Here is a 24,558-nt window from a genome sequence, read left to right as displayed (position 1 = left end):
ATAAATACATCATAAACTGTTGTCAAGCATTTATATGCATTATGGTAAGTGTCTGTGTGTGTACATATATACACATATGGTGTGGAAAATGTCTTTTTTATCACTATGATCTTTTAGAGGTAAGCTATATAAACTTCGAAAACATCAATCATTTGGAGCAGGTCAAAGCTGGTCCTCCTTCCACTACCCAGTGCAGCCCCTGTGTCCCAGAGCACTGGCTGTCATTCTTGTCTGTCCACACCTCATCCATCTGAAACTACATCAAGAAGGCAGACCGGCCTTGGCAGGGTGTTCTCACCATGGGAGTCTCTGGGTGCCACCCCGTATATGCCCCCCACAGGCAGGGCTCACACACCAGGCAGAGCACCTGCCACACGCCACCCAGTCAGAAACGTGGAGCAGGCTTCGCTCAGAGGTGCCATGAGGGCTCTCACAGCACAGGAGGAAGAACCTCGACTGCCTTGTACCCATAGAAACTCCCCCATGGGACTGAGCAGTGGGCTACTTAGGGACACGGGAAGCTGGTGGCGAAGAAGACCATGAAGACACCGAGGTCTCAAGCATCATTTCCACTCACAGGAACCCAGGAAACAGCACTTGCTCATTCAATTCAGAAAGCACAAAAGGTTGCCCAGCTTTGTGTTCTGTGACCCCCACACATTAGTGAAGGCCTCTGCCAGCTCACCAGGTGTGGAAATGAAAGTCATCAATCAGTACTCACGACAGTCACAGCGGGAGGCTTTCACAGACCCAATCTGCCTAGATCCATGGTCTCCAAACTATTATAGTTTGACGGTACACCCCATCCATGAAAAACCTAAGGCACACATCACCAATATATAGATATTTGTTTTAAGTTGTATAATGTGCTTCTGTACCAACATATTATAAACATTATTAAAATATCAAAAATAGAACACTTTAAAGGATGATACAAGGATAAAATAGTCAATATTTTAAAATATATTTTAATATACCCTTATATGTGCCTATGCCAGGGACTCAGAGCAGCAATGTGGCAGCACAGAGGCCCCAGGACACTCACTTCAGCCACGTGGCTGGGGGTCATCTGGAGACTGTCAGAAGGGACCACCATCACATCCCCTAGACAGAAAAGGAGGACACGGATGCCACTGCAGTCCCCATACCATCAAGAAGGCCCAGGACTGCCAGACTCTTTCTCCCCACAGGGAATACTGCACTTATTGCTGAGAACATTCGGTGGCCGGCTTCTTGCTCACTTGGCATTCATTGCCAACCCTTAAATCCAAAAGGAAACATAAACTCTATCTGCCTGGAGAAAAAAATGTCCCTTGTTTTTGGACCATAGCATATAACCATATGCTTAATTTCAGAAATGACAGTGAATTATCCATATGTTTTTTCAAAAGTGCAGTGATACAGTCTTGCCAACAATGGGGAAGAAAGATGAGAGAAAACGTGAAAGCTGAATTGCTAAAAGATGATGATCGAACTTTTTCTGCTAAAACAAACAAAAAATCTGAATGTTATTTTTCCTCAACCCCCTAAAGACATTGAAAATCTGTCTTTTTAAGTATTTCCATTTAGAAGATAAGCTGTAGTTTATACATTTTTTCCTATTTTTACTTACAATAACTAGGCCCTTACTGCTTTTCGTTGTTAAAAGGGTTCAAAACTACAAGATTTTTAAATTTTTTAGTAAGTTTCTAGATACCTAGTGAAAACACTAAGGTAGAAATCTTGCTAACTAAGAAGTTCTCAAATAAGACTTTGTTTCAGAGATTAGGACCATAGCCATCATTATCTTCATTATCTGGCACAATGTTGGAAGCAGGAGATGGTATAGTTGAGGAGTTCAGAGCCATGCAGACCCAGATCCCATCCCAGCTCTGTCGCTTCCAGCGGAGGGGCCTTGCACTGCTGTGTCTCACACTCTTACACATGTAAGGTTGTCATGACAGCTAAATGTAACATGGTGCATGAAGCCTTCCACAGAGCATGGCAAACAGCAATCCACAAAAGAGAGCTATTAGAGTTTACAAAATTAAACCCCAAATTATTGAATTCATCATTGGTTCAATTACAAACTAAAACCAAGGGATACAGGTTTGTTTTTTGGTTTGTTTGTTTGTTTTTGGTTTTTTTTGAGATGGAGTCTCGCTCTGTTGCTCCGGCTAGAGTGCAGTGGCGTGATCTCGGCTCACTGCAAGCTCTGCCTTCCAGGTTCACGCCATTCTCCTGCCTCAGCCTCCCAAGTAGCTGGGACTACAGGTGCCTGCTACCACACCCAGCTAATTTTTTTATATTTTCAGTACAGATGGGTTTCACCGTGTTAGCCAGGATGGTCTCAATCTCCTGACCTCGTGATCCGCCCGCCTCGGCCTCCCAAAGTGCTGGGATTTCAGGCATGAGCCACCACGCCCGGCTGGGATACAGGTTTTTAAATAGCAATAACCTCCAGAGATTAATGCTTTTGGGCTTTTCCTATGAGGCTTTGAAAATACAACGCCCTGGGCTGCCCTTTACATGTGTTAAAGAGATATGGGTAAAGTCTGGAAAATATTCATCAGTGAAATATCTTGAACATGAACACTAGCCATGCCAGAGGAGAAGGTCTTAACTTGTCAGACAGGCTCTTCCTCTCTACCTTTTCATAAATCAAGGAGCTTGTTTATCATATCCTCTCCCGGGCAATGTTACTTTCAGCGCAATGGTTAGCTGTTACATAACCTTTAACCTTAAGACCATCTTGCTTGTTTACCTGTTTGTTATAGAAAATTCTGTTTATTCACTGTATCCTTATTATAGGAAACTGAGTTTTAAAATGTTTAATCCACTGGCACTGACTTTATTGATCTCATTATAATGAGCTCAACCAGTATAAAAACTGTTTGGATCTTCTTGGAGCTAGGAAAAATCACTTATTTTCTCCTTGAATCAATAATGATACAAATAAAAAAATTGTTAAAGCAAAAACATGTTTAAAACACAATACAGAAATTCCATTTGTTCTGCTAACTCTATGACCAGTGCTTCCATCCCCATATGACTGTGATAAGGCACCTGGGAACTCTGGAATGGTGGCTCCCCCAAGCTGCCCCTCTTCCTTTCTCAGGTGGAGACATCAAGCTCCCCAAGGTGGCCACCCATGTGGCCGGGGCAGCACCACCTGTCCACCCTAACATCTATGCTTGGAATCCTATCATCACTCAGGGCTCCAGGCCCGTGAGGGCCCTCCTCTTCCATTCAGCATGAATGACTCCCAGTCTAGTTCCTGGCACATAATAGGTATTTGATCCAGGTCACATGAAACCCAAGTATGGGTCTCCAGGAGAGAAAAGAGAAGCTCATGTCCCCCTCTCCAGGGAGCCCAGAGGCAGACCTGGCAAAGCAATTCACAGTCAAGGAGGGGGAACGACATTTATCAGGAGCCTGTTACCTCCAGGCCTGTCTGGAGCTTGCACGCATCACACAGCAACCTCGGTGGTAGGTGTAATTAACCCATCTCTCACAGCCAGGGAAACGGAAGCTCAGCGAGGTGAAAGACTTGCCCAGAGCCACATGAGTCAGCCACGCTGAGACGGAGACTGGCCCCGTCTAATCTCAAGGCCAGGTCTCGGCACCCTACCTTGCATCCCCGCCAGTTATTCGTGACCTTTCCTTCTCCTAGTGCTTTGTTCACATCCACAGACTCATAAACACGTAGGAAAAATGTTGACAAGGGAAAGCTTATGCTGTTGGCTTGTGGTAATTGAGCTTGTGTTCCCAGGCAGTAGGCATATGACTCATTTCGCTAAAATCAATATCGTTACACTCATCCTCTGGGAAGTATTCAGCCAGCTGTAAATTTCACCATCCTGACTCAAAGTTAACGAGAAAAGAAGCTTACTAACTTTCAAAGCAAACTCTGTGCATCAGAAACAGAGGCCATCTTGGTAATCCGGGCAAAGGCCTGGGAAGGGTCTGGCCTGAGAGCCAGCTGGGCCTGCATCTGAACATTCCCTATCAGCTGTGGCCCTGCATCAGCCAGCAATCCTCTCCAGCCCTGGTATCCTCATCTGTAGACTCAGGATCACAAAAGGTGATTGTGAGAATTAGAAATAATGTATGTAGGAGATCTAAGCCCCAGACAAATGATAGGGCCCAATAAACAGTAGCTGTAGCACTGCAATAATAGTAATAACAGAAGAAATAGTAGTAGTTGCAGTCATTTTTTAAAATTTGTCTTTCTTTTTTCCATTATACTTTAACCAAGTTGGAAAATTTGTCTTCTAATGACGTACTTACACCTGCTCTTTCCTTCCCGTTCTTTTTTGTTTCATTTTAAATTAGTTTTAATTGATAAATAATAATTATATATATATAGGTGGTACAATGTGATGTTTTGATCTGTATATACATTATAGAAAGATTCAGTCAAGCTAATTAAGATATCTATCACCTCACTAATTTATTTTTTTGTGGAGAGGATGTTAAAAGTCTATTATTTTAGGATGTTAAAAGTCTATTAGCAGTTATGAAATACACATTATTAACTGTGGTCATCATGCAGTACAATAGATCATTAAAACTTATTCCTTCAGTCAAACTGAAACTTTATACCCTTTCATCAACATCTCCACTTACCCTATCCACCCCTACCCCCAAGTCCCTGGTAACACCGTTCTACTCAACGCTTCTAGGAAATCAACTTTTTTAGATTCCACTTGTAAGTGAGATTTGTCTTTCTGTGCCTTTGCTTATCCCACTTATTGTAATGTCTTCCAGGTTCACCCATATTGTCAAAAATGACAGAACACTCTTCTTTTTTAAGGCTGTAGAGTATTCCATTGTGAATATTCACCACATTTTCTTCATCCACTCATCTGCTGATAGACACCGAGGTGGCTTCCATATCTTGGCTACTGTGAACAGTGCTGCAATGAACATGGGGGTGCAGAGATCCCTTCCACACACCAATTTCAATTCCTTTGGAGATACACCCAGAAATGGGATTGCAGGATCATGCGGTAATTCTATTTTTAGTTTTTTGAAGAACCTCCATACTATTTTCCAAAATAGCCATATTCATTTACATCATACAAGGATTCCCTTTTCTCCACATCCTCAACAACACTTGCTATCATTTGTCTTTTTGAAAATAGCCATTCCAACAGGTTTAAGGTGATATCTCATTGTGGTTTTAATTTGCATTTCCCCGATGATTACAGATGTCGAGCATTTTTTCATGTACCTGTTGGCCATTCATATCTTTTCCTTTGAGAAAAGTCTGTTCAGATCCTTTGCTCATTTTAAAAATCAGGTTATTTGGCTTCTTGCTGTTGAGTTGTTTAAGTTCCTCATGTATTTTCCATATTAGCCCCTCATCAGATGTATGATTTGCACACTTTCTCTCCCAGTCCACGGGCTGTCTCTTCACTCTGTTAACTGTTTCCTTTGCTGTGCAGAAGTTTTTTAGTTTGATGTAATTCTATTTGCCTATATTTGCTTTTGCTGCCTGTGCTTTAAGTCCTATCCGAAAAATCATTGCCCAGACCAATGTCAGTCACTGCTTTTAATTCTCTGGACAAGACCAAATGTTCAAAAATTTAAAAAATAACAAGAGTTCTAAACTTGCAAACAAGGTGTATCCCAGTGCTTTACTAGTAAGTTGGTTTTTTGAAACTCAGAACTCGCCATTCCAATAGCAAACATGCCATAACCACGTTTGGGCTCCAGAGTCAGTCAATAATGGCAGCCTTACCTGACAAGGGCACCAAACTGTGATGCAGCTGCAACCAAACACACACACGTCAGACATCACCACTGCGCACTCACGGTCATGAACAAAACAAGAATTTGGATTAGAAACCATCTTTTCTTTGTCTGGGGGCTGGCGTGAGCTGTGTTTGTGGAGATGTGAAGGATCTCTAGGCACTTTCCCAAGTGGCAGTTAAGGGCTGGCATGGTGTTGTAATGAAGTTTAATAACATTTGATTTAATATCCGTAACTAGGGTCAGCTTCTCACTCCAAAGAAGTAAGGAAAGAGAAAGAGAAAACAAGATTCAGACAGAGGAGAAGCACTTTCAGAGTGAGAAAGGAAGGATATTTGTGGGAACAGAGACTGGCCTTGGAAAATAGACCCACTCACAAGTGGGCAAGAAAGTAGGCGGCTGCTCACTGGACAAGGAGGCACTTGAAGGGTGGCAGCCAGGGAACCCTCATCAGCTCAGACCTCGCTAGGCTGTGGAGCCCCTCTGAGCCTTCACTTCTGGATCAGTGGCAACAATCCCTAGGACTCAAGGAGCATGTACATATAAGTATCAGATGCTTTGTAAATGTGCCCACAAGCTTCCTTCTACTTCCTCTAGGTCTGTGGGTGCCTGAGGGATACCTAATCAAGTCCTCCTGAGCTATGCTAGGGAAACTCCAGCCACAGTGCCAGAAGGCCAAAGAACCGAGAAGCCCAGGTCCCTCTGCGGCACTTCCAAGGACCGGCAGGAGCCAGCACCACCTCAAAGGCTTAGCACAACAAGAAGCCTCCTTCTCTGGCCCTTTCTCCGAAGCCCAGGAGCTCTTGGGGCTCTTTGCCATGGATTTCATTTGGACACTTCTCACCCTTCCCATGCCAAGTGGTCTGAAGTCGTCAGGGCTAGCATTTATCCCACTGGAGCGTGGCCATCCATCGCTGGAGGGGCATCTTTCCTTCATGGACCACTTAATTACAGGGATCAGTCCCCCTCAGTCTGGGGCACTCCTTCTTCCCAGAGGCCACAGGTTATCTTCTGCAGGTGGCCAGCTGCTGCCCAACAGGCTCCCCAGAAGTCAGGTTAAGTTGGGTTCCCCGTTGTTTCCCTGTTTGCTCACAGCAGGGAAACAGATGTGGGGAGAGCATGCCACACCATGCCTCAACAGCAGGAGCTCTACTAGTCACAGGCCAGCACTGGATCCCAGCTCTGTCGCCTCTGGCTGGGAGGCCTCAAGAAAGTCACTGACCACTCTAAGCCTCAGTTTCTGGGTCCATGAAATGGGGATAAAAATACTCCTCTCACAGGCTAGTGGGGAGACTAAACGTGTCACATAAGCAAAGCGTCTACCATCCACTCACTCATTTCAGCTCCACACAGGCCAGGCAGCGTGTTGGAATCCAGGGCACACAGCCCAGGGCCCAGCCCACAGCAAGGGTTCGATAACCTGTCATTCTCTTTTTCCTTGTAGCATTTCTGTGATGGAAGCACTCAGTCATAGATTGAAAACAAGGGAGAGACCAGAAGACACCTCTTGGAAAGCAAGGAGAAATGGTCATTTATGAGCCCAGTCCCAGTTGGCTGCTCACTTCCACACACCATGACTCCCACCAAAAGACACTGAGACCCCAGGGCGGGACGAGCCAGTCAGAAGCTGGGGACAGCAGAGCTGTAGGCAATGGCACCTGAAGGAAGAGGGCCATAGGCCTTCTGTAGCGATGAGTGCCTGGGGCTCTGGAGAGGGTCAGGCTGGGCAGGCTGGGGGTCTGCATACTCACTCGAGAGCCCTAATAAAGGGCGTGTGTTGTTCCATCACCAGGAGGAAGGGAAATGTGGAGGAGATGCTGGGAGAACCCATGATGGCCCAAAGCCTCCTCCCAGTCTGCCCCCAAGACCCATGCATGGGACCAAGGGCACATCTGTAAGCTCACTGAGGGGACGAGCAGGGGCTTCTGGATGATGATCAAAAAGTGGCCCCATGTGGGGAAATGGCCCGCCAACAAGGACCGTCTGGACAACTTAGCAGAACAAGGGCCCCATGGGCTGTGACAGAGGAGGAGAGGAGCTCCTTGCTGAGGACCTACCACGCGCCAGGCATTCTGCAAAGTGCCCTAAATGTGTTATCACAGCTGCTTCCTTCAACAGCCCCAGCACTAGGTGGTGTGGTAGAAACAGGTGAAGAGGCCTGGCTCAGGGAGGCAGAAGAGCCAACACCTCTACCCTGTCCATGTGCCCTCTTGCACATGCTGCCTCCAGGATCTGGGAGGTAGAACCAGGTAACACTGCACAGATGGCTCAGATGAGCCAGCACACATCAGGAGAGCTGGCCCATGCACAGGAAGGAGGACAGGGTTCCCTGCCCAGCCAGGGCCCCAGGGCTCCAGGAAGAGGAATCTACTTTGCAGCCAACAAAGGTAAAGGACAGAGGCCCTGCATGCCTCTACAGCTGCATCCTCGAGGGTCAGGCTGGGACACCTGCCTCAGGGCCTGGAGTCTGCAATAAACATGACAGGACCACTTAGAACTGAGCAAGCTCTACGGGGGATTCTGAGGAGACTGGCTGAGCTGGCGTGTGGCACAGCTGACTCATAAGACAGGCGACACTCAGGGCCCTGGTGGAGTCAGCCAGCGTTCCCTGAGGCCACCTCAACCTAAGGTGCCACAGACGTTTTGTTAGGAAGATTACAGACTGAAACAAGAGCACCAAAAATAATTGCAAGCAGGTTTTATTTAAGTGTTGATTCATGGTTGTTCTATAAGCCAACAGCCTGTCAGAACTATAAATTAATGAGATAAAATGTTGCTGGCCCTCCATATTTCAGGCCGGGTATTGACATTTTAGAATCCACAGATTTTTAACTGTATTGATTGAGGACACCAGGATAAATGGCCTTGGCGCCAAATTCCCATTAACGACAATGGGCACCAAGTGACTAATTCCCAAAGCGCTGCGGTGAGAACGCCCTGCACTGCTTTCTCCTGGCAGGGAGTTCTAATTAGATTGAAATGAAAAAGCCAAATCACCAAGGGCGGAAAAAGGCAGATCCAGTAAAAAGGGAGATCAGACTCAGCGAAGAGAAAGGACAAGGTAAGTCCAAGCGGGACAAAAGCCACAGGGGCTGCAGAGCCCACCCCAGTGGCTAAAGAGAGCACTTACCAAAACCCGGGCTGGAGGTGGGATGTGCACAGATGAGGTAGGAGACATAGGGGGAGACACAGGTGGAGCCCTGGCAGTCCCTGATGGGCTTCACTGCCCAGGTAGGAGGACCTGGCAAGGACCAACTCAGCTCATCTTACCCACACAGGCACTGAGCAGCTGCTCCAAGCCAGCCCTGGCCAGAGGATAGAGACACAAAGAGCACCGGGACAGGACCCCATCCTCATGGAGCTCCCATGCTAGCCAGGGAGAGGGACATGGAAACCAACCACCCTCAGCAGAAGAGGCCCTGTCTGAGTGTGGGGAGCTTACCCAAGGGTGAGGTCCAAACCCCTCAACCATTCTTTCGCAGGGACCCACCATACTCTCCACTGTGGCCTCAGCACCAAGTCCTACATGCAGTGGGTGCACAGTAAGTAACTGCAGAGTGAATGAAACTGGGCCTTCAACAGATGAACCCAGTGGTGAGCGCCATTCCTAGCAGAGGGATGGAGTGAAGAAGTCCTCAATCACCTCCCCCACTGGATGGCAATGCCCTGGGGGCAGGGCCATGCTTTTCTTTACCCACAACACACCATAGCTAGAGGGGCACATTGGGCCTGGGGCCAGACAAGCTGTTCTCCAAACGCAGTCTCAGCAAGGCATTCTACCTCCCACTCCAACTCTCCACCAGGGGCTATAGGTCACCCAGGACCAGCGGGAGCTACCAAGGAGGTCTACTCAAAGCACAGATCGAGCCCTGACTCTTGCCTGCTTCAAATTCAGCAATGGCCTCCGCCTGCCACCTGCTATGGTGGTCCCTGACTCGTCAGGCAGGAGGACCCTCTTTGAATGTCTAAAAATTTCAGAACCCCCTGTCAAGACACATCCACACATACCCACCCACACACACAATTGCATGCATTTGTTTAACATCTGTTGATTGAGAGAATAATGCTTAAGGGCCACTGTGAACCCATCAATGCCATCAAATGAATTTGATTTGAGTAACCCAACAGTGTGAGTGAGTGAGCTTGTCACTCTGTGAGCAGTGTGCTACCCACATGTGCTCATGTGACCCACAGGCTGGGGTTTCCCCTCCTGCACTCCTCAGACTCATCTCCTCCAGTCCCAGGACCCCATATTACATCCTGCTTTGGTTTCCATGCATACTACATGGAACCCTGTTCCTGTGACAACCCTGTCCTTGTTCCATCTGCAAGAACCTACTTTCCTCCTCATCAACCATACCTCCTCCATCCTAAATCTCTGTCCACCTAATATGTGGCTCAGCTCAGGTTTCACTTCCTCCAGGAAGTCTTCCTTGATTTTCCAAGCTAGATGTTCTTGTAGTTCCTGTGTCTTTCTACATCACTGCAATTTGGGATTGACTGCACTTCTGTCTTCCCCAGCAGACAGGAGCTTCTCCAGGGTAGGCACTGGGTCTTGTTCAGCTGTGTCTCCTCTATCAAGCATATCTTATGGGACATGCAGACAACAGTGTAACAGTCAGGCAGCAGGCTTTGGGGCCTGGCAGACCTGCGTGCATCCTGGCTCTGCCACTTGCTGGTTTGTGCCCCTGGCCAGCGTGTGTACAGCTGATTCTGATGGCGCCTGTCTCAAAGGTGAGCGGGGCCTAAATGAGACGCTCTATAGAGGCTACAGAAGAATGCCCAGCACATAGTGGGTGCTCAGTAGTTAGTGCTGCCATCATCAGCCCAGTCATCACCATCAACAAGTGGCATTAAACTCCCTGAGTCTGGCCACTCTGCAAGGGATTAAGAGAATCAGCAAGACCAGGGAAGTGCTTCATGAGAAGAAACCACCACACACATGGCACGGTGGGAAGGGCACAGGATCTGCAGTTGCACAGACATGGCTTCAAATCCCTGCTGGCTATGCACCACTGGGAGGCACTGAGCAAGCCGCTTCGCCCCTCTAAGCCTCAGTTTCCTCTCCTTTAAAATGGAAATAATCACTGCCGGCAGCTGCAGTAAAGATTAGACATGCTGTGTGCAAAGCCTATAGCACCTGGCAGGGGGCCTGTGACCATCAGTATTGTCCTCTCCCCTACTGAGCATGCAAGGAGCTGCACGGCCGCCCACATGCAAGGTGGAAACAAACCACCCTCTCCATTTTCCCTCTGCGTCTCCTCGGGGCTGCTGGGCATGAGCAGCAGGGGTTGGACCAGCAAGTTATCATCTCCGTCTTGCCAGACCCTGGGAGAGGCAGGCCCCAGAGCCCCCACCACTGCAGGGCCAGGCAGGCAAGATGCTGGCCTGAGGGCTCAAGGGGAGCCCCAGGGACTGGTGTGAAGTCTGGCCTCTCCCTGGGCTCCTGGCAGTGGAGCCCAGCAGAAACAGGACCTAGGAGGAGCTCTGGGGAGGAAGAAGTGTGGTGCTGAAAGAAGCTGGATCCTGCTTATGGAGGGGGATAAAACATTTTTAAAAAGGAAAGGAAGAAAAGAGAGAAAGAGAACAGAGAGGGGAGGGGAGGGGAGAGTAGGGGAGGGGAGGGGAGAGTAGGGGAGGGGAGGGGAGAGGGGAGGGGAGAGGGGAGGGTTGGGGAGGGGAGGGGAGGGGAAGGATGGGGAGGGGAGGGGAGGGGAAAGGAGAAAGAGAGGAAGGGAGTCAGATGGCAGAGGTGTGAATCCCAGCTCTGCCACTCCCTGGCTGTCTTCACTGTAAACCCCGGACAGGGCCCACTGGGGGCCATGGCTGCAGTGGGTGTTGACAGTGCCTGTTGCACAGGAGCGTTCAGTAAGGAAAGTTCCTTCCACTGACTTCTCTCTCCTTCTCACCCTGCTTGTCAAGAGCCCTCTCAGGATTTACCCAGCACGAATCCATCTTGCCCAAGTGCCTTTTCAGTGTGGGCATTAAAGCAGAACTCGTTTGAAGACTTTCCTTATGAGCTGGAATCATTTCTCACAGCCTTTCAACGATAATGAATTGACAGGAATTCTAACCTGATTCCAACCAAAGGACACAGTGATAAAGTTAAATCTATTTCAGCACAAATTGCATGTCAGAAGTAGATTAAAAAGCCACCTCTTTATCCAGCCCCATGGCTTGGGGCTCAGACAACCTTGGGGCTCTGTCCTCTGTGTTGGCTGGCAGAGGCCCACCCTCTGTGGGGAGTCGCAGTTCCAATGGGCAAGCAGTCTGGAAGCCCTCTCACTGAGCACAAGCCCACCCTGAGGCCCCTCTCCCTCTGCCACACAACCGTATACAGCTTGTGGCTGCATGCCCACCAGAGAATCTTCCCCAGGGAGAGAGCTACCAGCTCACCTCAGGGTGGTGATATAAGAAACGCACCTGTTTCAAGGTCTGTTAGGTGCAGGGCGAAGTCAAAGCCACCGCTGAGGATGCGCCGGCCACAGGGAGCCCAGCGGGCGGCCCGCACTGCCTCTGTGTGCAGGGAGTATGTCTGCAGGCAGTGCCCGGAGTCCACGGCGTTCCATACCTGCAGGCAAACACAGACGGCACCAGGCGTCACAACAAGGGCCTGATCTACAGGACTAAGCTCCACCCCTCTGTAGAAAGAAAAAGGTCTCGGTGGAATTAGATTCCCATTATTTTACCATCAAATCTATATCTAGATGTTAAACTTTTCATTGCAGAAATGTAAAAGCTTGGGATTGGTAAGTTGGGAGGATCATTTCCCCAAATTTTTTCTGGGGTTAAGAAAACAGCATTCTGGACGGGTACGGCAGCTCACATCTGTAGTCCCAGCACTTTGAGAGGCAAAGGTGGGCAGACTGCTTGAGCTCAAGAGTTCGAGACCAGCCCAGGCAACATGGTGAAACCCTGTCTCTACAAAAAATTAGTTGGGCGTAGTGGCACATGCCTATAGTCCCAACTACTCAGGAGGCTGAGGCAGGAGAACTGCTTGAGCCCAGAAGGCAGAGGTTGCAGTGAACCATGATTGCACCACTGCACTCCAACCTGGGTGACACAGTGAGACTCTCTCAAAAGGAAAGAAAAAAAGAAAATAGCATTCCTGTGTCTGCCGGTCACCTACCCAGCCCTTCCCACCTGCTTCATCCCTGCGGCCAGGAGGGAGTCCTGGGCCCTCAGCATTCACAGCCCTATCCCAGTTTCACCTGCGTCCCTGGCATCTTATCCTGGGCTCCCCTGCATCCCCAGCATCTTATCCCAGGCTCACCTGCATCCCTGGCATCTTATCAGGCTCACCTGCATCCCTGGCATCTGTCCTGCCACGGACACTGCCCAAGGCCAGGCTATTTTCATGGTTCTGCTGTAAGACTGAGATCCAAAAAGGAACCTGCCACACTCGTATTTACAACCAGTCAAAGTACAAATATCTGCCATAGGGGCAGCTGTCCTTTTGTTGGGGGAGAGAAGGTGCTGTCTCTCCTTCCCACCCTGGCCTTCCATGAGGATATGAGGTTATGAGGCTCGTGGGAGAAAACCCTGTTACACTCAATGACTTCTGAAAAATTACCTAAGATATCACGTATAAAACTGCATGTTCCCAGAGCCAGGGCCACACCACGTGAGAGCCCCTGAGCTTAGCTTTCCACCAGCTCTCCCAGCAAATGCCGCCAAACACACCGTGCAGCCCAGGGGAACAGCCACAGAATTCGGAATATGTCAGGGTAGGCCCAGGGCCTGACACACAGAGGTACTCAGCAGTGCTAGTCCCCTACCTTCTTGTCACTGCAGGATGAGGGCAATGCTCTCACCTACCACCCAGGTAGCTCAGAGGCTGAACCCGAGCAGAGGAGCACTTGTAGCCAGCACATGGGAGTCAGAACTAAGGCCTCCCACCTGATACGGCTGCTGGCAGGCCTCGGGCCTTGGCTGAGTGGCTTTGCCTCTCTGGGCCTCAGTCCCCCTCTCCCTGAAGTGGGGATAAGAAGGGCGTCACCCCAAGGGCAGTGGTAAAGGCTGAGGAGGTAATGGCTACACAGCACATGGCATAATGGCTGGCACATGGCTGAACGTGGATTCCAGACCTGTTCCATTAGGAAAACCAAGCTTCATTTTCTTTAATAAGAGAAAAACCCAAACAAAGTATACCCATGCACTTCTACAAACCTGATCCCAGGGATAACCTTCTCATTAAAAATGAGAAAATTCAACCTGCCAAGTCCTGAATGTTCTCAGAATGCAAGGATCAGAGCTCTGAAACCTTGTTTCCTGGGATTATGTAAATGCCTACACTTAAGAAAACAAAAGGTCAAGAGTAGCCTTCAAAAAATGTGAAGAGAGCTCAGTTTCTTTCTTCCTCACTAAGGGTCAATAGCTGGGGTCTCAAACTGAAAAAATCAAGAAACAGCAGTATTTACATTTAGAAACACGACACAGCCAGAAGACTTCAAAGTGGAGTGAGAATTCATGGGAGAGAGATGGGGCACAGGGAACTGCTGCCTTCCAAAACTATGTACGAATATGAGTTTAATTTTATTTAAATAGTAAAATAAGCTAGATCTACAGGGTTCACATGGTTAAACAGTAAAAAGTTAATATTAAATACATAAGTCAAGCTGCATATATGAAGTACAATGCCATTTAAGTTTTTACATGAAACACCACCTCGTACCCATTAGGATGGCTGCTATCAAAAAACAGAAAACAAGCATTGACAAGGATGTGGAAAAACTGGAACCCTTGTCCGCTGCTGGTGGGCATGTCAAATGGTGCAGCCACTGTGAAAAACAGGATGATGGTTCCTCAAAAAATTAAATGCAGAATTACGACATGATCCAGTCATTCCACTTCTGGGTAAATGCCCACAAAGCTGAAACCAGGGTCTCAAAAAGATACTGTACATCCATGTTCATAGCAGCATTATTAATAACAGCCAAAAGAGGGGAGCAATCCAAGTGTCTATGGACAGATGAATGAATTGTAAAAGTGTGTTCTATCCATACAGTGGAAGAGTATTCAGCCTTAGAATGGAAAGAAGCCTTGGCACTTGCTACAACATGGATGAAACTTGAAGAAATTATGCTAAGTAAAATCAGCCAGACACATAAGGACAAATAGTATATAACTGCACTTCTATGACGTAGCCAGAATAGTCAAAATCATAGAGACAGATAGAAAGTAGAATGGTGGTGGCCAGGGCTGGGGGAGGGGGAATGGGGAGTTGTTTAACGGGGACAGAGTTTCAGTTTTCCAAGATAAAGAGTTCTGTGGACAGATGGGGTGCAGGCTGCATAACACTGTGAATGTGCTTAATGCCACTGACCTGTATGCTCAATAAGGGTGAAGATGGTCAATTTTATGCTGTGTATTCTGCCACAGTTTTTAAAAATACACGTACAAAAAAAAAAAAAAAAAAAAAAAAAAGCCAGATCTCATTTATTTGTGAATCTGTAGCCAGGCTATAAAAACATGCATGAGGAGGGCCATCACTCCTGGGAAGGGAGGGAGAGGGGCAAGGCTAGAGGAAAAAGCTATGAACACTACACAGCAGCTCTTCCAAAGAGAGGGTGGAGCATGTAGGGGAGAGCAGATAAGGCAGGGGAGATGAGATGGGGTAGGGGAGAGGAGATGGAGTAGGGGATGTGAGATGGGGTAGAGGAGATGAAATGGGCTAAAGGAGATGAGATGGGGTAGGGGAGAGCAGATGGGGTAGGAAAGAGTAGATGGGATAAGGGAGAGCAGATGGGGTAAAAGAGATGAGATGAGATGAGATGAGATGAGATGAGATGAGATGAGATGAGATGGAGTAGGGGACATGAGATGGGGTAGGGGAGGATGAGATGGGGAGGGAAGGGGAGATGAGGTAGGGGAGATGAGATGGGTGAGGGGATGAGATGGGGAGGAGAGATGGGGTAGGGGAAGTGAGATGGCATAAGAGAGGTATGATGGGGTAAGGGAGGTATGATGGGGTAGGGGAGTGAGATGGGGTAGGGGAGAGTAGATGGGGTAGGGGAAGTGAGATGTGGTAAGGAAGGTGTGATGGGGTAGGGGAGATGAGATGCGGTAGGGGGGATGAGATGGGGAGGGGAGAGGAGATGAGGTAGGGGAGATGAGATGGGGTAGGGGAGGTGAGATGGGATAAGGAAGGTGTGATGGGGTAGGGGAGAGTAGATAGGGTAGGGGAGGTGAGATAGGGTAGGGGAGAGTAGATGGGGTAGGGGAGGTGAGATAGGGTAGGGGAGGCAAGATGGGCTGGATAAATAAGATGGGGTAGGGGAGAGGAGATGGAGTAGGGGAGGTGAGATGGGAAGGGGAGAGGAGAGAGGTAGGGGAAATAAAATCGGGGATGGGAGGGGAGATGGGGTAGGGAGGTGAGATGGGGTAGGAGAGATGAGATGGGGTAGGGGGAGTAGATTGGGTAGGGGAAGTGAGATGGGGTAGGTGAGATGAGATGAGGAGGGGAGGTTAGATGGTATAAGGGAGATAAGATAAGGTAGAAGAGGTGAGATGGGGTAGAGGAGGTGAGATGGGGTAGGGGAGATGAGATGGTGAGGGGTGATGAGATGAGGTAGGGGAGATGAAATGGGGTAGAGTAGATGGGGAGGGGAGGCGAGATGGGGTAGCAGAGAATAGATGGGGTAGGGGAGGTGAGATGGGGACAGGAGATGAGATGGGGAGGGGAGATGAGATGAGAAGGGAGATGAGATGGGGTAGCAGAGATGAGATGGGGAGGGGGAAATGAGATGGGGTGGGGGAGGTGAGATGGGGAGGGGAGGTGAGATGGGGAGGGGAGGTGAGATGGGGTAGGGGAGGTGAGATGGGGTAGGAGAGATGAGATGGGGGAGGGGACGGGAGATGGGGTAGGGGAGGTGAGAGGGGGACAGGAGATGAGATGCGGAGGGAAGATGAGATGAAGAGGGAGATGAGATGAGGAAGGAGATGAGATAGGGAGGAGAGATGAGATGGGGAGCAGGAGGTGCGAGGGGTAGGGGAGGGGAGATGGGGAGGGGAGATGAGATGGGGAAGGGAGATAAGAGGGGGAGGGTAGTTGAGATAAGGAGGGAGATGAGATGGGGTAGGGGAGAACAGATGGGTTATGGGAGATGAAACAGGGAGGGGAGATGAGATGAGGAGAGAGATGAGATGGGGTAATGGAGAGCAGACAGGGTAGGGGAGATGAGATGGGGAGGGGAGGGGAGATGAGATGCGGGAGGGGAGATGAGATAGGGTAGGGAAGATGAGATAGGGAGGGGAGATGAGATGAGATGGGGTAGGGAAGATGAGATAGGGGAGATGGGATGGGGAGGGGAGATGGAATGGGGAGGGGAGATGAGGTGGGGAGGGGAGATGAGATGGGGTAGGGGAGATGAGATGGAGAGGGGAGGTGAGATGGGGTAGGGGAGATGTGATGGGGAGGGGAGGGGAGATGGGGAGGGGAGACAAGATGGGGAGGGGAGAGGAGATGGGGAGGAGAGGGGAGATGAGATGCGGTAGGGGAGATGAAATGCACTGGGGTGATGAGATGGGGTGTGGGAGATGAGGAGAGGGAGAGATGGAAATGCTCTGAAGAAAACATGCCCAAATGTTTCCTCTGAAACTCATTCATTTATTCATTCATTCAACAAAGATTTCCTGAGGACCTGCTATTAGCCAGGCATTGTGCAACAGGAAGCAAATAAGACAAAAATCTCTGCCTTCAAAGAGTTTATATTCTAGTGAGGGAGACAGACACTAAACAAATAAAAATCCATAGTCCTTACGGCAGTGGTGAAGACTGATGTATTAAAAAGTAATCAGGAAAGGGCTCTATAAGGCTAAGGAAAGGCGCTGAAATGGCGGCCACGGAGGACCTCTCTGAAGAGGTGACTTTGGAGGAAGTCCTGAAGGGGTGAGAAAGTCAGCTATGCAGAAATTGAGAGAAGAAGCTTCCAGGCAGGGATAGGAGTATGCCTGGCATGGCCAAGCAACAGCAAGAAGGGCTACTGCAGCTAGAGAAGTGAACAAGGCTTGGGATTGGCAGGGAGGTGGTAAGAAAGGGACGAAGTCGGAAAACCACAATCCGTTGGCGCATCCCAGGGTTCTGCAGGTGGAATGGAAGGGAATGAGGGCCAGTTCCACTCCAATAGGACCACTCCAGCTGCCATGCAGGGAGGAGAATGAAGGGCAAGGGAGATGAAGGAAGACGATCAGGAGGCTTCTGCAAGAATCCAGGGAGAGAGGAAATGGTTGGGACCAGTGGGAGGCAATAGAGAAGTTGCCTGCCTTGGAGGGTAGAACCAACAGGATTTCCCTGGACTGGAAGTAAGATATGAGGACAAGGGAAAAGCCCAGGGCATATTCGAAGTTCCTGGACCGAGCACTGAAAGGGGTGGAGTTGCAGGGATGGGTCAGTCTGCAGAAGGGGTAAGTTTGAGGGAAGGAGCACCTGGAGCTCAGTTTTGAATGACAGAGAGCAGACAGTATAAAGACTCATCCCATACCAGTGTGATGTTCAAAAGAGAGGTCCAGGGCAGAGGTTGAGCTGTGGATGCCATTGTGGAAATGGTGCTGCAGCCATGAGCAGGATGAGCTCTCCCAGGGAGCAATGCAGACAGGACAGAGAGGAGTCCCACATTTCAACCCTAGACCTCCAAAGTTCACAGGCTGGGAGCCAGGGGAGGAGAAGGAGAAACCAGAAAGGAGTCTAAGAAGAGGCCAGTGAAGTGGAAGGAAAAAAAACAAAACAAAACAAAACAGAAGAGGAGAGTCCTGGAAGGCTAGAGAAGAGAGTGTTTTGACAAAGAGACTGGTCACCATGTCAAATGCTGACGGGTGGGCCCGCTGAGAACTGAGAACAGACACCTGGGGATTTGACAATCTCAGTGGCAGGTGTATGGGTATCTTACCTTCTAGACTTTTGAGTATGTTTAAAACACTTCATATTTAAAATAAAAAGTTAAATTAACAAGAGGGAGAGGAGGCAGAGAAGAAGAAAAAAGGAAGGGAGAGAAGAAGTGATGGAGGAAGTGGGGAGAGGAAAGAAAAAAACACAGGATGGGAAATGGAGGGGAAGGAGAAGAGAAGGGAAAAAGGAAGGAAGGAGCAAGGGGAGAGGAAGGGGTGAGAGGAGAAGAGAAGGGAAAAAGGAAGGAGCAGGGGGGAGAGGAAGGGGGAGAGGAGAAGAGAAGGGAAAAAGGCAGGAGCAGAGGGGAGAGGAAGGGGGAGAGGAGAAGAGAAGGGAAAAAGGAAGGAGCAGCGGGCAGAGGAGAAGAGAAGGGAGAGGAGGAGAGGATGGAGAGGAGGAGAGGAGGGAGCGGGGAGAAAGAACATGGTAGTCATGCAAGAAAGAAGAAATTACAAAAAACTTGAACTCTATGACATCCAAGGCCAAAAGCAGCAAACGGGAATGTTGGAATTCTTGTCCAGGGGAACTCCCGAATCAGCCACGGAAACATGTAAGGAAGATCCATCAATCTGTAAATCCTGATAAGTTCCCCCTGAAGTGAAAAATGCACACTTGGCTCTCCTAGTAGATGCACAGACAATGATAGCATCTGAATCAATGCAGACCAGTCAGCTGCCTCTCAAAGCTACCCAGGGTGAAGGAGGGAAGAATCTTTGCCAGTCGGTCTCCTTAATTGAATTTAATGTTCACCGTCAGGTTTTAAAGATTAATTCCCCAACATTGAAGCAGACTGAAGTGCGGGCCTTTTTTCAATTAAGTAATTAGAGATCCCAAACTGCCTTCATAGAATTAAGGAGTTAAATCTTCTGTCAAATGTTCCAAGATGATTTCATGTATTAACTAGAGACGTTCTTTGTGTCCGACAAAAGTAACAGATTTGAAAAGAACATGACAAGTAAAATATGGTGCAGTCACTTGTTGGTGCCGTATTTACCACGGTTTCTGTGTCCTTGTTACCAAGACATGGCCCTACCAAGAGTTCCTCACAGTCTCCAAAGACTGAACAAGTATTGATCTAGCCACAGGTCATGTCCTTCCTGCCTGCCAGCCTTTTGTTTTTGGTTATAAAAAATACAGTCTTCTTGTAAATTATTCAAACTATACAGAAGTGCAAAAACAAAATCCCATAGGAAACAGCTACAGGATTGTTGCTTCTCTGATTTCATTGGAAATATGTGTGCTCTGCCCTAAAAAAAAAAAACAGAAAAATACAACAAAAATAAGAGTCATCCATAACCCCATCACCTAGCTGTCAAAATTCTGGGTGAACCTTTGCCTCCCATGTGGCCCTATCCTACTCACTCTTATCTCAGAGACCCTCCTAGTCAGGCCTGGCTCCTGGCCTCATCCCACCTCTTGACAGTCCCTGTTGCCCCAGAAAATAATTGCAGAGACCATTCTCAAACTCACACAGCTCAGCACAAGCCTGTGCAACCAGTGCCTAACCCTTTACCAAACGGATGGGATCAGTCCATTTGCCAAATCTTTGAGAATCCTCCATGATGTTTGTGTTCTACAGCTGGAATTGTATTGATTCTAAAACATTTGAGAAAACACCTTAATAATATTGAGTCTCCCAATCCATGAACAGATGTCTCTCTCCATTTATTTAGGTCTTCTTTAATTTTCCTAAGCAACAGTTTGTGGTTTTTTAAGTGAAAGGATCTTGAATGTCTCTTGTCAAATTTATCTCTAATTATTTCATAGTGTGACACTATCATAAATGTTATTAACTTTTATTTTCAGATTGTTCATTTCTCATATGTAGAAATACAATTAATTTTGTATATTGACCTTGGATTCTGCAACCTTCCTAAACTCACTTTTTAGTACTAGAAGCTTTTTAAAATAGATACAGGGGAATTTTCTTTTCTTTTCTTTCCGAGTCAGGGTCTCGCTCTGTTACCCAGGCTGGAGTGAAGTGGTACGATCATAGCTCACTGTAAAACTTTGAACTCCTGGGCTCAAGCAATCCTCCCACCTCAGCCTTCCGAGGATCTGGGACTGCAGACACACGTCACCCAGCTAATTGTTTTTATTTTTATTTTTGTAGAGCTGGGGTCTCACTATGTTGCCCAAGCTGGTCTCAAACTCCTGGCCTCAAATGATCCTTCTGCCACAGCTTCCCAAAGGCTGGATTACAGCATGAGCCACTGTGCACAGCCTGGAAGTGTATACAGATAATCATGTTATCTGCACATAAAGGCAGTTTTACTTCCTCCTTTCCAATCTGGATCCTTTTCTTATCTTGTCTTATCACACTGGCAATCTCCAGCAGAATGCTAAATAACTACGGGGAGAGTGACACCCTTGCCTATTCATGATCTCACTGGGAAAGTGGTCAGTCTTACACTGTTATAAACGACACTAGAGCTAATGGTTTTGTTGGTACCCCTTATCAGTTCAAAGGAGTTCTCTTCTATTTCTAGTTTGCTAACAGTTTTTTTTTTTTAATCATTAATGAATGTTGGATATTGTCAAAAGCTCTTTTGGCATCTATTGAGATGTTCATATGGTTTTTCTTTCATAATTAATCATTAATATTATAGTTCAATCATTAATGCTGAGTTACATTGATTTGCAAATGTTAAGGCAAGCTTACTTTCCCGGAACAAATACTACTTGGTCATGATACGCATATATATAGTTGGATTGATTTGCTAAAATTTTATTTAAAAATTTTGTATCTATGTTCATGAGAGATATTGGTCTCTTGCTTCCTTCTCTTATGATGTCTTTTTCTTGGTTTGATACCAGGGTAATAATGACCTCATAGAACAAGTTGGGAAGTGTCCCCCTTCTTTGCTATTCTGGAAGTTTGTGTGTGTGTGTGTGTGTGTGTGTGTGTGTGTGTGTGTATATCCATTTCCCAGGGCTGCCATAACTAGAGTACCATAAACTGAGTGGCTTAAACAACAGAATTTTGTTGTCTCACAGTTCCAGAAGCTAGAAGTCTGAAATCAAGCTGTTGGCAGGGTTGGTGCCTTCCAAGGGCTCTGAAGGAAGGATCTGTTCCAGACCTCTCTCCTTGACTTGTAGATGGCTGTCTCTGTATTCACATAGCGTTCTCCCTTATAGAAAGGGGAGATTCAGAGATAGACATTCATAGAGAAAGAATTGGATAGGATGCACCCTAATGACCTCATTTTGACTTGATTACCTCGGTCATGACCCCATCTCCAAATAAAGCTACATTTTGAGGCACTGCGGGTTAAGATTTCAAAATACAAATTTGCAGTTGGGGGTAGGTACAATTCATCCCATAACAAATTGGTATAATTCTTCTTTAAGTGGTAGAGTTCACTAGCGAGTTTTCAACTGGAGTTTTCTTTGTGGGAAGGTTTTTAATAATGAATTCAATTTTTTAAATAAATATGAGGCTTTGGGGGTTATCTATTTATTCTTGAATGAGCTTTTATTGTTTGGGTCTTTCAAGGAATTTTTCCATATCATCTAAGTTGTAGAATTCATTGGCATAAAGGCATTGGCATAAAGGTGATCATAACATTACCTTAGTGTCTTTTAAATGTCTGCAGTATCTATAATTAGGTCACTTCTCTCGTTCCTGATATTAGTAATTTGTAATTTTTCTCTGTTATTTCCCATGAGTCAAGCTAAATATACCTTTCAATGGTCTCAAAGAACCAACTTTTTGTTTCACTGATTTTCCTCTACTATTTTTCTATTTACCATTTCAGTTATTTCTGCTCTTATTTTTATTTGCTTATTTGGGTTGAATTTGCTTTCCTTTTTCTGGTGTCTTAAGGTAGAAGCTGAGATCACAGATTTGAAAATCTCTTCCCAACTAATATAGACATTTAATGCTATAAATTACTATCTGAGCACTCTTCTAGTAACATTGCACACATTTTTTATATGTGTTTTCATTTGCATTCCATTCCAAATACTTTCTAACAACTCTATCTGTTTCTTCATTGACCCATGGGCTATTTAGAAGTGTGTTAGTCTCCAAATATTTAGAAATTGTTTAGATATTTTTGTTACTGATTTTTAATTTAATCCCATAGTAGTCAGAGATATACTTTGAATGATTCCAATCTTTTTAGATATACTGAGACTTGTTTTATATGGTCTCTCTTAGTGGACATTCCATGGGCAATTGAAAAGAACGTATATTCTGCTGTTGTTACATGGAATGTTCCATAAACGTCAATTAAGCCAAGCTGGGTGACAGTGTTGTTCAAGTCTTGTAAATCTTAACTGATTTTCTGTCTACTTGATCTATTGATTATTGAGAGTGGGGTGTTGAAATCTCCAACTATAATTGTGGATTTTACTATTTCTCCATTCAGCTTCTGTCAGTATTGCTTCATGTATTTTAGAGCTCTTATTATTTATGTAAATATTTATGCACCTAATGTTTATGCAGCTGACATTACACACCTAATGTTATGTCCTTTGATGAACTGACCCTCTTGTTGTTATGAGTCTCTTTATCCTGGTACTATTCTTTGCTCTGAAATCTGCTTTGTCTATGTTAACTCCAGCTTTCTTTTATTACTATTAGTATGATATATCTTTTTCTATCCCTTTACATTTAATCTTTTTGTGTCTTTATATTTAAAGTGGGTTTCTCATAGGCACTGAGTCTTGACTTTTTATCCAACCTAACAATCTTTGTCTTTCAAATGGGGTGGGTAGAACATTTCATCCATAACTGATATGGTTTGGGTTTAAATCTTGCTATTTGTTTTTATTCCATCTGTTCTTTGTTCTCTCTTTCCTAATTTTTTTGCCTTCTTTTGCATTGAATATCTTTTGTTATTTTATCTCCCATTGTTAGACTTATAACCATAAATCTTCGTTTTGTTTTATTACTAGTTGCTTGAAGGTTTACAGCGTACATCCTTAGCTTATCACAGACTACTTGCAAGTAATATTATCGCTTTCCCTATAATATAAGAACTATAACAATAATATACACAATCTCCTCCGTCCTAGCCTTTGTGCTATTGTTACAGTGTATTTTACATCTACATATGTTATAAACGGCACAATACATTATTATGTTTTTACTCTAAACAGTCAATCATCATTGAAAGTGATTTTTAAATAAGAACAAAAAACATCTTACATTTTCCCACACATTTACCATTTCTAGTGCTCATTATTCCTCTCTGCAAATGTAGATTTCTCTCTGGCATCATTTTCCTTCCGTGTCAAGGACTCCCTTTATTAACATTTCTTATAGTGCAAGTTTGCTGATGGCAAATCACTTCAGTTTTAAAATGCCTGAAAAAGTAATCTGCCTTTCTTTTTTAAAAGATATTTCACTGGATATTAAATTTGGGGTTGATAGTGGTTTTGGTTTTGGCTTTTCTTTTCAGTGCTTTCAAATGGTGTTCCACTGTCTTCTGGCAGTATTTCCAATGAGAAGTTTGGGTCACTCTTATCTTTGCTCCTCTGTATGTAATGTGCCTTGTTCCCCCCTCTGGTTACTTTTAAGTTTTTTTTTTCCCCTTTAACAGTAGTTATAAGAAATTTCAGGCCAAGTGCGGTAGCTCACACCTATAATCCCAGCACTTTGGGAGGCCAAGGTGGGTGTATCACTTGAGGTCAGGGGTTCGAGACCAGCCTGGCCTACATGGTGAAACCCCGTCTCTACTAAAACTACAAAAATTAGCTGGGCATGGTGACAGGCGCCTGTAATCCCAGCTACTTGGGGGCTTAGGCAGAAGATTCGCTTGAACCTGGGAGGCGGAGGTTGCAGTGACCCAAGTTCACACCACTGCATTCCAGCTTGGGTGACAGAGTGCAACTCCGTCTCAAAAAAAAAGAAAAGAAAAAAAAAACTTCATTATAATATACTTTGGTGAACTTTTTTCTTCATGTTTCCTGTGCCAGGGTTTCATTGA

At 46.3% G+C, this 24,558-nt stretch overlaps 1 protein-coding gene across 5 annotated transcripts in view; it reads right to left on the bottom strand.

Moving 5' to 3' along the window:
* WDR25 (WD repeat domain 25) overlaps nt 1–24,558 on the bottom strand; it is a 152,110-nt gene that overhangs the window by 45,574 nt on the left and 81,978 nt on the right. For all 5 annotated transcript variants that reach the window (XM_005562206.4, XM_005562209.4, XM_065518454.2 and 2 more), the window contains exon 3: nt 12,160–12,307. In XM_005562206.4, coding sequence (XP_005562263.1) covers nt 12,160–12,307 — 148 coding nt within the window. The remainder of the gene's footprint in view (nt 1–12,159; nt 12,308–24,558) is intronic.

This window comes from Macaca fascicularis, chromosome 7 (assembly GCF_037993035.2).
Source record: "Macaca fascicularis isolate 582-1 chromosome 7, T2T-MFA8v1.1".
Taxonomy (NCBI): Eukaryota; Metazoa; Chordata; class Mammalia; order Primates; family Cercopithecidae; genus Macaca; species Macaca fascicularis.
The sequence above is the reverse complement of the archived record's forward strand: the minus strand, read 5'-3'. Positions and strand labels throughout refer to the sequence as shown.